Below are 17,941 nucleotides of genomic sequence, written 5' to 3'. Positions count from 1 at the left end.
CCAAAAGATGACTTTGTTGGTTTCCAATTTGCAGTAGATGGTTTGCAGAGCACAAACTTACTGTCTGAGACTTATTACTTTGGTAAAGCATGAAAAGAGGAAGTCAGAAAGAGTGCAACATATTCGCTTCCTACTGAATTTTTGTGTGACATCTATCAGGACAAAAATATATGAGTATGACAAAAATACATGGGTAGTCAAAGGTAGTCAGGGAAACTCAAGGCAGCTCAGCATCCTAATTCCAAACTCTTCTACCTCCTGAAAGTTAACTAATACATGACTAATATTTGAGAAACACATGGTGGTAATTACATGTGAAGTTTGACTCAGTCCTTAAAACTGTAGCTTCACAACAATTTTAAAGGACTGGAGACCTGATCATTGTATCTGGTGATGCCCTCCCAACACATAGTGAGAATCTCTCACTGAGGGAATCCAGATCAGTCACAAGGGTCTCCAAGAGCCCATCCCTTGCTTCCTAACAGGCTCTTTCCCTTCCAAGTCTTCAGTAACAAAAAAGAAGGAAAACCACCCAGAGACTACAGAGACCTCAAAAGTAGCTTTTGGTTCAAATATGACTCAGACTTAAGACTGGGATATTTTATGTTAATGACAGCAAAAGAAATGTTTCCCCAGAGGAATCCCTTTTATGTTCTTGTAGAATCGGGAAGCTCTACAAAGCTGGATAACAAATCAAGCATATCTTCATGTGCAGGTGGATTAAGAGCAGTGTGAGCATGTGTTTGGTATTGACTCACTGAGGGCTAGGTTGGCCTACTGAGCTACGCCCCCTTAGCTTCTCTGCCTATAAATTCTGATGGCCTCTTCTATCAGGAGCTCTGGTGAGATGGGTCCCACTATGGTCTTGTCCTGGATGGTAATGATAAGTCTTGGAATTCAGGTAGATACAGGTAAAGAGTTTTGCTTCTGATCAGCTTCACAGATATACCTTGTATACAGGCTAATATTGAGTTTTAAAAGTAAAAATTTGAAAGTAAAGAAAACAAACTTGCCAGCACGGCATGGCTCCGTTGAAAACTGAGCTGATTTAACCTATGAGCTGAGCAAATCAATAATTATTTCTATTATTCAAACAGTTTATTTAGATACATTTAGATTGTTGTTCTCATCCTTTTTTTGTTACATAGGCTAGTAAAATAAACTCAAGATAAATATGCTGTAAAGCTAATGATATGTTCTTTCAAAATCTTTGTATTGAGGTAATGAATTTAAAGGTAAGTTATTTTCTTGATGAAATGCACACTTCTTTTAGTGTGTCAGGTGCTCTTTGAACCATGCAGTTTATATTTGATTAGGTAATTATAATGAATAACATGGTGGTGGTGTTTGTGCTTAAGATAAAAACAAGTATGACACATGTTCCTTCTCCTACTATTGTAATTATTAGAACACAATGGGAATTACTCTATTTTCATATTATTCTAATTTCCTATAGTCTAATTCCTATTATGAATCTAATTCGAACTGTTTGCTGAGGCAGTGTTTTTGAGGCACTGCTGATTGCTGAGGCACAGATGTTTTTATTCCTTTGGGGATCAGTACAAATATCAGCAGGTTTGATGGAAGGGAGGATACTTCTCGTGAAAAGTTGAAACAAGCTAAAGTGGTCATCTTGCATCCAAAAAGTCACTCTCCTCCTTTTTTAGGTGAGGTTTGCCTGTGTCAGCAGAGTGCCATGATGCCGCTGTGAGAAATAAGGCATTCATTTTTAAGCAATTGCTCTTGCCCTCCTTTTGCTGGAGAGTAGAACAGAAAAAGATCAAAAGAGTGTGTGATAGCTGCTGCCCTTCCATTCCTTTCTTTTTCAGCTATAAAGTTCTGTCATTAACTTGCTTGGACTAATGAACCAGGAGAAAAAAAAAACATTTCCCCTTTCTTTGCTCCCATGCATGCTCTTGTACACAATAGAAGGAAATAACAATTTAGCGTTGTTTTCAGGTTTGGGTTTTTTTTTAATGCTCTTGTTATTTGCTCCCTCTGTAAGTATTTAAATGATGTTGAATATGAGATTAAAGATTGAAATTTGAGCTGCAGTATTGATACTGAGCTGGAAAATATTGAGTCACTGTTTTAACTCTTTTATTGCCATGGAATCCATTTATATTTAATGCCTTGTACCTGTAAGGGGAAATCTGGAAAAAGTCAGAACTTGTCAGAATTCCCTACTCACTGAATAAACAATGCCTCTCACCCTTAGGATCTTCCTCTACAGCTTGAAATCACTTTAAATGTACAAACATGTCATACATTACAGTAGTCAGAGATGGAATATTTCCAACTGCCAGGTTGTCCACAGAGTGGCCTCTCTGTCCAGGGGTAGTTGGACGTAATCTTCTCCCTTATACGTCAGCAGACATCCCATGCACATAATCTCTCCTTGCATGTTCATTATTGTAACTCATACAATGTTTTTGCAAGTACTAAGTTTTAAACTTTTTTTTTTCTTTTGGTTGTATCTGATAACATCTTCTGCAGTTGGGGCATATACAGTTTTCAGTCCAATGGATCTCCCATCAACAGGTAACTTAAAAATTATATAAAAATGTACACTGTTTCAGTTCTCCTTGATAAATATTCTTGCAAGGCTGATGCTTACATTTCAAAATTGGCTAGTCTAGTTGAAGCCAGTGTAACCAAATTACTAATACAGTCAGGTATTTGGTGCCATTCAGGCTGGACTCTCAGATGCTGAAATGTGCTTATGTAGAATCTAAATGGCAGCATATGCACGCACTTAAAATCCAGCACAAAAATGCATATAAATGTCACTTCTTTCAAAGAAAAAAAAAGTGAATCATTACTGCAATGAAAAATAAATCTACACTTCATCTAAAACCTTAAAGTAACATTACAGTGTGAGAAACTGAGGTAGTGTAAGTGCAGCAATTTCCGAGCATCTGAAACTGCAAAGCAAAATTATCGATAGTTAGCGCAGTTTGGACAGTGTAGTGTGGAGATGTTCAGGAAAGGCCCTCGCTTCCCTACATGCACGGCGCCAGCCCGTCCAGGGCCCCCGTCCCCAAAGCGAGGGCCTCGGGCCAACGACTGAGACCATGATTGGTTAGTGTGACTGAGTAGGGCTTTACTAATTTAATTTGACATGCTCGGCCTAATGAGCGTATGAAAGGTAGCTTTACGTTTTTGCCCTCCTGCCTGCTGCTGGGAAATCAGGCAGGTACCGTGATGGGCTGGTAGGGGAGAAGCCTGCTGGTGTCTGCTAAAACGGGAAGAAAGCACGGGAGTCCAGGGCGTCTCAGCCGCGCGTCGCCGCCAGGGGCTGGGGCCATGACCTGGGGAGGTTCCACGTTATCTTGGGCTGCCCGACCACCTTGCACTGTGTCACGTACCTACCTTCCTTTTTTTTTTTTGTTTTCGTTTTCCCCTCTCGCCTGGAAGAGACGACCAGTACGCCTGCCCCAACGGTGCCGGAGCCCACTACCTGTAAGTCTGGCTTAGAATTGTTCAATTTGGACAGATAGCGTGAAGCGCAGTTGCATCTTCTGAGCACCCTGCCCGCTGCGGGGAAATCATTTGTGCGGAGTATTTCTGCTCCAGAGAACTTGTGTGATGCTGCTCCGAACAGAGATTGTGTGTCGGATAACGGTTCCTCCTGTGAGTTTATGGAGAACTCCTCCTGGAAGCGAGTACTTGGTGGCTGCTTGTGATGAGCCCAGGAATGCATAAAGTGCCCTGCGATCTCTGAAATTTGGATCCAGTTAGTTTAGCTTGTTTTTTGCAAGTGGGTTTTGAGAGCAGCTGGGGGCTTGGGGAAAGGACTGCCAGGGTCCCGCATGCCCAGGAGGCCCTTTAGCCCCTCCTTGCTTGGGTCAAGGAGGCTCCAGCGGAGCCTCCCGACCCAAGCGGTGGTGGCGTCTGAGCCTCCTGCTGGGAGCGGCACGCGTGCGGGAGCCTGGTCGTTTCGTCTGGCGGGGCAGGTGCTGCTGCGGCCATTTCAGGGGTGCGCGTGTGTGTGTTTGTGTTTCCCCACAGATTTCATCATAGCTGATGGTGAGTCCGTCTGCCAGGACGTCCTGCCCCGGGCGCCGTGACCTGCGCGCGAGCTGCTGCCTCCGCGTCTGTGAGCGTCCGCGCGGGAGCCCGGGCGGGGCTGCGGCCAAGTCGTGCCGGTGGCTCTTCTCGTGGGGATGCCGGGGCCACGGTGCCCGGGCAGGATGTGAGAGCCTACGGCGTCCCGCTTCTCCGCCGAGGAGCGGGGCACCCGAGGCGGAGAGCGTGGGCCCCTTGCTGGAAGGTGCTGGCCCCCGTGGGTCTCCTGGGGCATGCGCGGCCCCGTGCTTGTCCGGAGAGCTCGGGGCCTCTCTGGCATCTCCGCTCCCTTGCACCGCGGGCAGCGGGTGTCAGCACATGCAAGCAGACCAGCCTCTGCCTGAGCAAGGGTTTCCGTCTCTCCTAGAGCTGTTGCTGCGACTGGCAGGTGGGCCAAACCGCTGTGCGGGCAACGTGGAAATCTTCTACTTTGGAGGCTGGATGAAAGTGTGCGGTCACCTGTGGGACATGCGAGACGCTGAAGTTGCGTGCAGGCAGCTTGGCTGCGGCCAGCCTCTGGGCGTGACGGGCTATTTCCGCTCACCCGACTGGTCCCCCTACGTGATGTCCGCGGTGGATTGCCAGGGCTCCGAAGAGTATTTGTGGGCCTGTCCCTACGAGCACACCTCTTCGTGCTCCGACCGCGATGCTTCTGTCGTGTGCTCCGGTAGGCTTTTACCTCTTGGAGGCCTCTTTGGGAGTGAAGCAATGTCCAGCTAGACACACGCGCGCAAGCCCTCACTTCCCCACGTGCACGGCGGCAGCCCGTCCGGGGCCCGCGTCCCCAAAGCGAGGGCCTCGTTGCGCGGGAGCGCGCAGCGTCGTGGCTCCTGTGACCCACGCTCGGGAGGAACGGCAGCCGGGTGCCACCTCGCCGGTGGAGCAGGGTGCGAGGAGCGGGCTCAGGCCTGGCGCAGGCCCCCCGCCCGCGATCTGCCCTGTTCTTCTCGGCAAGGCCCGCAGGGAGCACGCGTGTCCCCAGGGCAGAGTGCGCCTCGGTCTGCCCGGCCCTCGTGCAGCCCCGTGCTCCGGGCGTGGCGTGGCGGGGTTGGCGCTGGCACACCGGGGAGGGAGCCGTGGGGCCGGGGTGCCTCACGGCCCGCGCTTCTCTCCTTGCAGACTCAGGACTGACGGCGCCTCCGACAACAGGTAAGTAGATGCTGAGGCCCAGGTGCCTGTTATTGCCGGGGTGGGTCTCTGGCATGCTCTGCCTTGGTGGCAGTGAAAGAGCTAAAGGCCCGAGTAAGTGTCAGGTGCAGCCGCTGGGTGGTTTCAGCGGATTTCGGTGCTCCTGCTGCTGGTCGCTTTTTGTTTCCCGTGGGGTGCAAAGGCCCTGCCTGACCTGGGGTGGAAATGTGGAGCGAGTCTCTGCTGTAGTCTAGTGGTCTTTGAGGTGAGCAAGCGGCAAACCACGTTGAGCGTTGCACGGTCCTGCTCCATCGAGCCAGGTTGCGGGATGAGCTCTGTTTGGGGGGGGGGGGGAGGGTTAGTGACCCTAGAGACCGTTCAGGGAAGGTGTGACTCCCAGTAGGGTATTGCTGTTAGGGACAAGGCTCCTGCTTCACCTGCTGCTCCCTCTCTGCATTGCCAGGTAGCCTCAGCTCGACTTCCCTGATGCCGCCGACCTCAGGTAGGTGCTGGAGGTGTTTCATGGTCTGGTTGGTTGGCGCTGCTGCCTCCCCGCTGGCGGGCCTGGCAGGTGCGGCGCAGCCGACGGGAGTCTCTTGCACGTGCCCAAGGCCACCTGAGGTCTGTGGGTGCAGAGAAGACCGGGAAAGACTCTGAGGTGCGTGCACCCGGGGAGCTGGCGGCTGGCCGGGAGGGGATGTTTGTGGAGGAGCGTGGCAGAGCCTCTCTGCCCGGGGTCCTGCTGCTCTCCAGAGACCTGTGGTGAGGTGGGTGTGAGGGTGTCTCCAGCTGCTCTGTGTTTTTTGTCCGTTCTGTAGGGTTTTTCTCCTGCGGTGGCTTGCTCTGGGATTCGTCTGGCTCATTTCAGAGCCCCAACTATCCTAGTGCCTATCCCAATAACGCGCACTGCGTGTGGCGCATACGGTCGTGGCAGGCGAACTACAGAGTGAACCTGATCTTCTTGGATGTCGAGTAAGGATGGCACGGGCCGTGTGGGCACCGCGCGGGGCTCTGGTCTTGTCCCTGGGCAGGGCAAGGGCTCAGTCTGGCTCAAGGCATCTTTCATCCATGCCGTGGTGCTTGACCATCCCTGCCTGGCAGCTGGCCTTGTCCCAGTGCTCCTCTTCCCCAGGCTCAGGCCTCCTGGGGACGCACCGGCATGGTGCTGGGCTGTCCCAGCCTATGGAGAAGGCACATGCCCCTAGGGCTTTGCAAGTCCTTGTCCATTGCCAGGAGCCTGCAGGTGACCTAGCCAGCCGCGCCTGGCAGGGAAGGACACGAGACCTGGAGGGGTTTGCTGGCCTGGCCCTTTGGCACCACTCTCCCCCTCCAGCGGGGCCAGAGCTCCTGCTCACCTGCGTCGCGTCCCAGCTCTCGGCCCCCCGCGTGGGCCGTCGTCCTACGGGGTGGTAGCCCCACGCCAAGCCATCCCGTGGAGCGGGATAAATGCGGGATCGTGGCTGGAGATGTCTCCGTGAAGTCCTAAAGCAGAGCCAACGTTTGTTTGCACTCTGCAGGCTGGAAGGCAGCTCCTGCCAGTATGACGCCATCGAGGTGTACGACAGCAGGCTGCCTGGGGGCCCTCTCCTTGGGACAGTTTGCAGTAACAACCATCACGAATTCCTGTCGTCTGGAAATGAACTGGCCGTCCTGTTTCGCAGCGATGGCAGTGTCACCCGGAAAGGTTTTAGGGCCTCCTACTACTCAATTCCCCCTAACACCACTCCAGGTAAGACCAGAGTGGTCTCTTCATACTTGCCAGCAGAGAAGCACCAGACCTTCCTAAGGCTTTTCTGGCAGTTCCTGCCTGGTTAGTGAATCCAGCCCCCTCCTGCCCGACTGATGCTCCAGGGCATCCTCTTAGGACAGGACCTCCTTCAGGTTGCCGTGAGAAGGCCGTTTCCACGGGCAGTCAGGGCAAGGACCGAGCTTTGCCTCTGCCCAGTGCTGCCACCAAACCATCGCTGACTTTTGCTGCCTTTAGCGCAGACGGAGCGGGTGCTGGCTCATGCCATCCCCCAGCCATAGAGGTTGAGGGGGAAGCTAGTGCTCATACCTTTGAGGCCTGTTGCTGCTTGTTTGCCCAGAATGCCAGTGCAGGTGAGCTCACGCTCAACATGGTGCATCCTTATCTGCAGTTAAGGAGTAGTTGAGGGGAGAGAGCATGTGCTGCTCCCTCTCTGCATTGCCAGGTGGGCTCAGCTTCACTGTCCTGATGCTGCCGACCTCAGGTAGGTGCAAGAGATGTTTCGTGATCTGGTTGGTTGGCGTTGCTGCCTCCCCACTAGCTGGCCTGGCAGGTGCAGCGCAGCCGATGGGAGTCTCTTGCACGTGCCCAAGGCCACCTGAGGTCTGTGGGTGCAGAGAAGACTAGGAAAGGCTCTGAGGAGTATGCGCCCGGGGAGCCGGCAGATGGCCCGGAGGGGGTGTTTGTGGGGGAGCGTGGCAGAGCCTCTCTGCCCGGGGTCCTGCTGCTCTCCAGAGACCTGTGGTGAGCTGGATGTTGAGCTGGGAGGGCTGGTATTTTGGGGAAGCCTCGCGCGCTTCATGCACCCTTTGCATCCCCTTTTCCCTAAGCATGTGCCGGTGGTCATGGCTGGAGGCAGGCGGTGATAGGGAGGCCGCTGCCCCTGGCAGCCGCCTCGGACGGCATGTCGGACTTGCCTAAGGAGCGGCGCTCGAGTTAGGAGATCTTATCCCTGGAGCATGCTAACTACCTGCTTTGAGGGACCCTGCATCCCACATCTGGATAGGTCTCAGTTATCCCAGTGGGCTGGGTTTTTACTGATTTCTTTCTATTGCTTTTGTCTTCCGCTGGACTCTTCCTCCTCCTCAGCCTCATCCTTCTTAGGAGTTCTGGTTGTCTTCCTCTCCCGGTAGCTCTTGTCCTGGTGACAGGCTGTAGTTGCTCAGCCTGGCCTTGGTTAATTTGACATGCTCGGCCTAATGAGCGTATGAAAGGTAGCTTTACGTTTTTGCCCTCCCGCCTGCTGCTGGGAGCCCGGGCGGGGCTGCGGCCAAGTCGTGCCAGTGGCTCTTCTCGTGGGGATGCCGGGGCCACGGTGCCCAGGCAGGATGCGAGAGCCCGCGGTCTCCCCCTTCTCTCCTCATGGGCTGTGCTTCTCTCCTTTCAGACTCGGGACTGACGTCATCTCCACCAGCAGGTAAGTAGACGCTGTGGCCCAGGTGCCTGTTATTGCCGGGGTGGGTCTCTGGCATGCTCTGCCTTGGTGGCAGTGAAAGAGCTAAAGGCCCGAGTAAGTGTCAGGTGCAGCCGCTGGGTGGTTTCAGCGGATTTCGGTGCTCCTGCTGCTGGTCGCTTTTTGTTTCCCGTGGGGTGCAAAGGCCCTGCCTGACCTGGGGTGGAAATGTGGAGCGAGTCTCTGCTGTAGTCTAGTGGTCTTTGAGGTGAGCAAGCGGCAAACCACGTTGAGCGTTGCACGGTCCTGCTCCATCGAGCCAGGTTGCGGGATGAGCTCTGTTTGGGGGGGGGGAGGGGTTAGTGACCCTAGAGACCGTTCAGGGAAGGTGTGACTCCCAGTAGGGTATTGCTGTTAGGGACAAGGCTCCTGCTTCACCTGCTGCTCCCTCTCTGCATTGCCAGGTAGCCTCAGCTCGACTTCCCTGATGCCGCCGACCTCAGGTAGGTGCTGGAGGTGTTTCATGGTCTGGTTGGTTGGCGCTGCTGCCTCCCCGCTGGCGGGCCTGGCAGGTGCGGCGCAGCCGACGGGAGTCTCTTGCACGTGCCCAAGGCCACCTGAGGTCTGTGGGTGCAGAGAAGACCGGGAAAGACTCTGAGGTGCGTGCACCCGGGGAGCTGGCGGCTGGCCGGGAGGGGATGTTTGTGGAGGAATGTGGCAGAGCCTCTCTGCCCGGGGTCCTGCTGCTCTCCAGAGACCTGTGGTGAGGTGGGTGTGAGGGTGTCTCCAGCTGCTCTGTGTTTTTTGTCCGTTCTGTAGGGTTTTTCTCCTGCGGTGGCTTGCTCTGGGATTCGTCTGGCTCATTTCAGAGCCCCAACTATCCTAGTGCCTATCCCAATAACGCGCACTGCGTGTGGCGCATACGGTCGTGGCAGGCGAACTACAGAGTGAACCTGATCTTCTTGGATGTCGAGTAAGGATGGCACGGGCCGTGTGGGCACCGCGCGGGGCTCTGGTCTTGTCCCTGGGCAGGGCAAGGGCTCAGTCTGGCTCAAGGCATCTTTCATCCATGCCGTGGTGCTTGACCATCCCTGCCTGGCAGCTGGCCTTGTCCCAGTGCTCCTCTTCCCCAGGCTCAGGCCTCCTGGGGACGCACCGGCATGGTGCTGGGCTGTCCCAGCCTATGGAGAAGGCACATGCCCCTAGGGCTTTGCAAGTCCTTGTCCATTGCCAGGAGCCTGCAGGTGACCTAGCCAGCCGCGCCTGGCAGGGAAGGACACGAGACCTGGAGGGGTTTGCTGGCCTGGCCCTTTGGCACCACTCTCCCCCTCCAGCGGGGCCAGAGCTCCTGCTCACCTGCGTCGCGTCCCAGCTCTCGGCCCCCCGCGTGGGCCGTCGTCCTACGGGGTGGTAGCCCCACGCCAAGCCATCCCGTGGAGCGGGATAAATGCGGGATCGTGGCTGGAGATGTCTCCGTGAAGTCCTAAAGCAGAGCCAACGTTTGTTTGCACTCTGCAGGCTGGAAGGCAGCTCCTGCCAGTATGACGCCATCGAGGTGTACGACGGCAGGCTGCCTGGAGGCCCTCTCCTTGGGACAGTTTGCAGTAACAACCATCACGAATTCCTGTCGTCTGGAAATGAACTGGCCGTCCTGTTTCGCAGCGATGGCAGTGTCACCCGGAAAGGTTTTAGGGCCTTCTACAACTCAAGTCTCCCTAACACCACTCCAGGTAAGACCAGAGTGGTCTCTTCATACTTGCCAGCAGAGAAGCACCAGACCTTCCTAAGGCTTTTCTGGCAGTTCCTGCCTGGTTAGTGAATCCAGCCCCCTCCTGCCCGACTGATGCTCCAGGGCATCCTCTTAGGACAGGACCTCCTTCAGGTTGCCGTGAGAAGGCCGTTTCCACGGGCAGTCAGGGCAAGGACCGAGCTTTGCCTCTGCCCAGTGCTGCCACCAAACCATCGCTGACTTTTGCTGCCTTTAGCGCAGACGGAGCGGGTGCTGGCTCATGCCATCCCCCAGCCATAGAGGTTGAGGGGGAAGCTAGTGCTCATACCTTTGAGGCCTGTTGCTGCTTGTTTGCCCAGAATGCCAGTGCAGGTGAGTTCACGCTCAACATGGTGCATCCTTATCTGCAGTTAAGGAGTAGTTGAGGGGAGAGAGCACGTGCTGCTCCCTCTCTGCATTGCCAGGTGGGCTCAGCTTCACTGTCCTGATGCTGCCGACCTCAGGTAGGTGCAAGAGATGTTTCGTGATCTGGTTGGTTGGCGTTGCTGCCTCCCGCTGGCTGGCGTGGCAGGTGATGGGGAGACCACTGACCTGGGCGGCCAGCTGGGACAGCATGTCGGACTTGGCTAATGAGCGGCGGTTGATTTAGCGGATCATGCTAACTACCTCCTTTGAGGGACCCTGCATCCCACATCTGGATGGGCCTGGTTAACCTAGTTAGCTCTTTTTTAGTGATTTTTCTCCGAAGAAACTGCTAATTTTCCTGTGCCTCAGAGCAGTCTTTGCAGTAATCTAGTGGTATTGCAGCTGAGGAAGTGCTAGATTCTTCTTCTTCCTCAGCCTCATCCTCCTAAGAATTATAGTTGTCTTCGTTTCCTGGTAGCTCTTGTCCTGGTGACAGGTTATAGATGCCGCGTTGTGACCTTGCGGAGCTCTTTCGTTGTGTTTCTGGGCTGCATTTTTTTGTCTTTAAATTGTGATTTCACTGTGTATAGAACTGATAAGCACACCTTTGTCATCAACAACGACTGAGACCACTGCTGGTAAGACTGATTATTGCTGTCTGAGGACACCCTGATAGTGTTTGAAGCCTATTCTTACTCCCCCAAGATGTAATGGGACAAGTAATTTCACAGCCAGGGCAGCCTTTTATTATTTACCAGGGGACACACATTAACCCTTTCATAAAGGGTTTCTGTCTGTTCCTGCCAGATTTGTGCATCCAGCCCCTCCTTGTACAGCTGGCAGATGTTTAGGCTCTGGGCCATCCTTCAGGCTGCTTTGACAACACTGTTTCTTTGATCGGGTTTAGGACTGGGCCATATATCCACCTCTGCCCAGAGTTGTCATCAAAATGGATGCATTACTATTTTTTCCTGCCTTTACTGCAAGCAGAGGAGATGTTTTTTTTTTTTTCTTGTCATCCCCTAGCTGTAGTAATTGAAGGGAATGTTATTGCTCATAATTTTCATGCATTTTCCTCTTCATCTACTACCAAGTAAACTGTTGTCAGAAACTGCTACCACAGTAGCACACACATCTGCACTGTAACAGTGCAGATGAGTTTGCACCCAGAATAGTCTGTTACATTTTGCCAACTGAGCAGTAATTTCACAATTGCTTAGCAAGTAGGTATTATCTACTATGTCCTAAGTATGACTAATTCCTATCTGAGCTGTGCATTCAAGGATATCACTTTAAGATAGCATGTATTTCAATTTTTTATTTGTTCACCTAATTATGTTTAGGTGTGAGATAAGGTTTTTGTCATATTTGCCTGAAGTTGAAATTAAAATTTGAAAATCTCACAGTCCTCCATAGGCCTTTCTATGTAGATAGCATATCATTCTTTAGATTAGAAGATAGGTAAATATATATTTTTCACATCTATAGTATAGATATTTATTGCATCTTCATGCATATTTATGTGTGAATGGATATACACACTGAATGTATGTTGCAAAATTATTTATGGTCAGTGGAAAGTTGTCATTCCCTTAGATCACCATGTTTGCTTTGCTGTTCAGACCTTTTCTCTTTTCTTTTTACTATAATCAGTAGAATTTTTTTTCTTTACAGTCCATACCCTTATCTTTCTCTAATCTTTCATACTTCTGTGATGGTTTTACTTTTTTCCTGGAAGACTTAAATTTGGAATATAATTCAGATGATGGTGTCTATTTGCACATTTTTGTTTTCTCTGAACACTTTGTACTTGCCCTGAAAAGTATCCTGGGAATTCATGATGTTTATTTTATTTCTAATCTTTTAGATTGAAGCCCAGAAACTTGATTCCTCTGATATTCCATTAAGTTGTGGCCTCATACAAATTTTGTACAATTTTTTGATTATGACATAATGTCCTCATGTTTAAATATGAGATATTTCTCAACACTGCTGTTTTGAAAACAGCAGATTTTTGACTGATTTTCTTCTTCCCGTTGGTCCTTATTAATTGTAATAGAGATGAATCAGATTTGATTATGAGTGATGAAATAAAGCAAATGAATGACTTTTAATGAAAGACATTAAAATGCAAGACCATCTAATGAAAAGACCATCAAGGCCAGAAGTTACTCTCTCTAACTTTTAGACTAAACTCTGCCTAGACGTATTCCAGAAGCAACTTTAAATGACATTATGTATTGCTCTCCTCACATTTTTCTCTATAGCAAGTTATTCTTGCGGTGGCTTGCTTTCATATTCATCTGGGACATTACAGAGTCCATTTTACCCTGGAAATTATCCAGATAATGCTGACTGTGTTTGGGAAATACAAGTACTGAGCAACTTCCGCGTCACACTCACATTTAGAGATATTCAGTAAGTAAAAATTTACTTCTTGAGAATATTACAGGATCAACATCTTGGACTTACTAGGTTGCTAGCTCCTTGATTTCAAGGATGTTTTTCAAATGTTTCAGTACATCTAAGATGAAAAATTTCATTCATTCTTGCTTAATTGCTCTTAATGTGCATGGCATCTAATAAAACAGAAATTGAAGGTTATACTTTCTGTTCCAAAGACTTGAGTCACCTCAGTATAATATTCTCTTTTACTGTCATAGCTTAATCTGAGTTCAAAAAAAGTATTTGACTAAATGGTCGTATTTGCTCCCCAGGATGCAAGGCGGCAGATGCCTATCTGACTATGTGGAAATCTATGATGGGCCACTCCGTACCTCTCCTCTCCTTGGGAAAATCTGTTCTGGGTCTTTTCGCACATACACTTCTTCCTCAAACCTAATGACAGTCCACTTTCACAGTAACTCTCGATACACATACAGAGGGTTTCAAGCTGACTACTACTCCATTCCAGCAGATCAGAGCACTAGTAAGTACATGTTTAATACAGAATCCTGTTTCTCAGTTATTTGCGAATTCCGTGATTGTTAATTTTGTTGTGTTACTTCAATGAATCACCTTATCTGTATTATTATTATATTATTATCTGTAATACTGTTTAATTGTTGATTTATAACTGTTAGACTATAACTAAGTTTACCTGAAAAAATGCTTTTTAAAACTAAATAAATTATTTCAGATGTTTTCTGTGAGGTTTAAACTAAACTTGTATTCTTATGTCATCTTAATATTTTCTATTTTCCTATCATGAGAGAGGTCCATGTTCCTTCCCAACATACTGGTTATAGTTTTCTGACATATTGCTGAATGCAACATATGCCATATATGCCAGTACTCTAGACTGGTACATGCAACTTTTGTCGATAAATAGAATAGTTTCTCGCTTCTCATTGTAAAAAGCTTTTTACATTCCCTGCCATTTGGCAACATCTCTGAAGTGTTTAAGACCTTCTACTTTGAACGCAACAACTATTCAGACTCTTAACCCTTCATTTTAATTTAAAGCAACTTTTGGTGTTTTCAAAGTAGTTTTTATCCCAGCAGCGCTTAAGGCATCTGGTCCAAGATGAAGGCCTCAGACTTTGGGCTTACAGACACTGAATTTTTGTCTCATCTGCAAGCATTTGTGTCTGGGCTTAAGGGAGGTCATGCAAACCGCCTGTTGGTGGTGATAAATAGTATCATGAAGAGCTCCCTTGGCCAGTCAGTAAAATGAAAGCTTGCAAAACCTGAACCATCATACATTTTCCATCTTACTCTTTGCATCTCGTGGTTTAGTGTTATTTCCTACTGTGGCTAAGAACACTGTCTATTGGAATATTAAAAACTTTTTGTTTGGGCCTTAATCTTACTTAGGAAAAAAAAATCAAAATATTGTGAAAAGCATCGTCACTGAGGTAAAAATTTTGGTGTTTTGTGTGGTGTATTAAACATATTTTTGTATAATCTTTAACACTGATTATCTCAAGGTCACAGAAAGGAGAAAGCCAGTTTGAAATTAGTCAGCATCTCACTACATAATAAATTGATAGCATTTAATAGAGATGCAAGCATATGCTTTGGTTTCTGAACTCTTTCTGCAATACCAGCTGCTTCTGCAAAACAGCTGCTTATTTAGGTCACAACATATAACTGATTTTGGTTGCTTCGATGCACTTGTAACATGTTCTTCCCCATCTGTTAGCACTTCTGTGTTTGCCAGACTACATGCACACAGTTGTGAGCAGAGCCTTTCTTCAGTCAGAGGGCTACTCGACTTCGAATCTCACCTTGAATGATTCGTACTGCAAACCCACCATCACCTCCCAGTATGTTATATTCAACATACCATACAATAGCTGTGGCACGGTGAGAAAGGTATGACTTTAAGTGTTTCAGCAAAATGTGTAAATATTTTGAGTAAATGTGTAAAAATTCAAGCTGAAGAATTCAAACTTTGAAAAACACAAGGAACTGAAGGCTATACTGTGGTTTGCAGGGCCTGGCAGTGTCCATGTGGCCGTGGGCTTTTTCACCCTCTCCTGAGGCATAAGGTTTATTAATGTCCACATCTCCTTCACTGGCTGTCAGGGCATTCACTACAGCTTGTTGATTGACTTTCTAAGGAAAGAAGTGTGGGAGGAAGCAAACGGTATTTACAAGGTCCCAAGCTGAGTGTGATAATTAAGCAGGTCTTGAAAGCGTTGACTTAATTGATTGATCTTAATCAATCTGTTTTAGCTCAGATCTCAGCTTAAAAATTGTGCTGGACCAGAACCTTCATGCATTGTTCAAAGCATTGTATAAATGGCACTTAATTCAGTTACATCTGGGTTTAATGTGAGTAGTTTCCTAGATCACATTGTAGTCACTGAACATTGCATGAAGATAACACATTTCTCTCTTGAGAATAGAAACGACTAATTTTACACTTCTCCAAATCAGACTTCCAAGGAGATGATACATTTGCTATGCACATTACTGCAAGGAGATAGCAAAGTTTAGAATGCATAATAGGAAACCTGACTGTGCGAGTTAATTTTGCATTTTATATGCCAAACAGGGAAACAACAATACAATCATCTATTCCAACCTTATTAGAGGATTTTCTTCTGGTTCTGTAATCACAAGACATAAAAGGCTTCACTTGCATGTCAACTGCAAAATGCTCCAGAACACATGGACGCAAAAAATGTATGTTGCTGAGGATAATTTTGAAGTCAATGAAACTCAGTACAGCAGATACGACGTGAACCTTACGTTTTATCACACAGCATCTTTCTCACGGCCAGTGTATGACTCGCCATACTATGTTGATATCAACCAGGATTTGTTTCTTGAAGCTCGCCTGCACAGCTCTGATTCAGATTTGATGTTGTTTGTGGACACCTGTGTGGCATCTCCTGATCCCTATGATTTTACAGCAGGGACTTACGATTTAATCAGAAATGGGTAAGCTCTTTTCCAAACAGTTAAAGATAGAACTGACTTTGAAGTCTACATTTTTTAATGGAAGTTTTAATATGAACACAGTATAAACTGATACTAGTTTGTTACTAATTAATGTAACTTGAGCAGGTGGGATTTTTCACTGGGGAGAGGGGAGATTGACCCAGAATATAAAAAGCTTAAAACTGGCCATAGCAGCTCAGTGCTGCCAAAGAAGGGCATCTTGTTCTTCCTAATTCAGGTTCCTGGACCATGAGGTAACTTCAGTGCTTATTTGACAGCATGATAAATCAGCTCAACTCACTTAAATGGCAGGAAACTAACCCATTTTTTTTTATTAAAAAAATAGAACCACCACCACTAATAGCAAAAGAAAGTATTTGTATTGTTGAGAATTTTAGCTGAAGGATTTTTGCCAAATACAGAGGTGCTTCCCTGAACAGCTGATTGGATTCATAGAAAGCTGGTGTGCTTGTCAGCATGACTATAAACCTCTGGCAATACGGTAAGATGGAGCTGAATAGAGTGGAAAAAGTACAGGAGTTTAGAAAAACAGTTCCCATCTTCATCACATTTAAAATCTCTTTCCATTATATTCCATGTAAATAATTGCCTGGTTGTTGTGTGCATTCATGAGAATTGATTTTGTTTGTTTTTCTTTCTTTCTTTTCAGATGTGTTAAAGATTCTACTTACACTAAATATTATTCACCAAACACGCATGTGGCCCGGTTTAAATTCAGTGCCTTCCAGTTTGTTCATAACTATCCATCTGTTTATCTGCGGTGTGAATTTGTGGTGTGCAGGGTCTATGACTATTCTTCCAGATGCTACCAAGGTTGTATTACTAGGTCCAAGAAAGAGGCAAACTCTGCCCAAGAAAGAGTGAATGTTGTTGCTGGCCCAATTCAGCTTCGGGAAGCTGGTGCTGAGAATAGGAATGCTGGTAATTTAAAATAAGATTTTATGTTTCACTTCACAGATAATATCTTTGAATGCCATTTTAAATCTGAGCAAAACTACGCTGCTTCTGGATTATTAGCAGCTCTGCAATACATATTAGGAATGTGCTTACTCTCTAACGCCTGTTGTATTTCACATTTGTTATCTTCACCAGCACATAAAAATACTAATTCAGCAGTTCTACAGGGAGTCTGATAAGACATGGCACAGGCATCTCTGTGGAATTCATCTCTTCCCAAACTGCCTGTGACTTCTACCTGCTATATCTGCTCTTAAAAAAAAAAAAAAAAAAAAAAAGTCATTTTGATAACTGCCTTGACAAATTTGCTATTTCTAAGCTTTTTGTTTGTTGTTTGGTTTCTTAAAATTAGAATGTTTAAGTTGTAGTTTAACTAAGCTCTGCTAGTATAAAGCTTGTTTGCATCTACAGTACCCTGGGTGAAAAGGAGTTTAAAGGTTAGTTAAACTCTAAATCTGATCTAGAATGAATTTTTTTCATTCTCTGCCTTGGAAATAACAAGATGAGAGTTCACATGTAACCAGATTGCTGTCTCTTCATTCCCAGAACTGGACTCTTTTGGCATCCAGGAGGGCATGAATTCAGCTCCTGCTCCAGCTGATTTTTCTCATACACCATTTATTATTGCTGTCATGGCCCTGACAGTTGCTGTTTTTATTCTTGTTGGGTTTCTTTTGAAACATAAACCGAAAAAGCCAATTCCATACCAGGTAATGTGAGACCTGATAACACCGGCAGCTGGTAACAGTGGTTGAGTAATTTGATAGAAAAAACTTGCATTGAGTTATTTCCTTGACAAATCAAGATTCAAATCCAAGATTGAAAGGCCTTTTGAGGTGAAGATCATCTCATGTAAAGAGACAGGCTTGAGCATAAGAGCCCCAAAGAAGCCAGGAGGCTAGGGAAAGTTTGCAGTCCAGTAACAACCTTCTAATCAGTTAGTTGCTGCCTACAATATTAGTCTCGCAAATATTAATGCCGTGTCCGAATCATCAGCTTCCTCCTCTTAAACTGAATATCTTCACTCTGCTAGTTAAAAATACAGCCTGTGTTGACAGGAATGCAGATGACCAGTTCTTGCTCTGCACCTAACCTGAGTTTG

At 47.7% G+C, this 17,941-nt stretch overlaps 1 protein-coding gene across 1 annotated transcript; it reads left to right on the top strand.

The window, feature by feature from the left end:
• The first annotated feature begins 859 nt into the window (after window positions 1–859).
• On the top strand, window positions 860–17,558 carry LOC134142833 (deleted in malignant brain tumors 1 protein-like). The gene is made up of 17 exons (XM_062580379.1): window positions 860–911; window positions 4,012–4,029; window positions 4,436–4,735; window positions 5,188–5,217; window positions 5,660–5,698; window positions 6,015–6,168; window positions 6,714–6,925; window positions 8,331–8,360; window positions 8,801–8,839; window positions 9,156–9,309; window positions 9,855–10,066; window positions 12,738–12,888; window positions 13,188–13,399; window positions 14,615–14,787; window positions 15,473–15,861; window positions 16,532–16,803; window positions 17,386–17,558. Exons 1-17 carry the CDS (start codon window positions 860–862, stop codon window positions 17,556–17,558), a joined length of 2,610 nt encoding a protein of 869 aa, XP_062436363.1.
• Window positions 17,559–17,941: the final 383 nt, after the last annotated feature.

Source organism: Rhea pennata, chromosome 7, assembly GCF_028389875.1.
Source record: "Rhea pennata isolate bPtePen1 chromosome 7, bPtePen1.pri, whole genome shotgun sequence".
Taxonomy (NCBI): Eukaryota; Metazoa; Chordata; class Aves; order Rheiformes; family Rheidae; genus Rhea; species Rhea pennata.
Note: the sequence above shows the minus strand (reverse complement) of the source record. Positions and strands in the feature narration are given on the sequence as shown.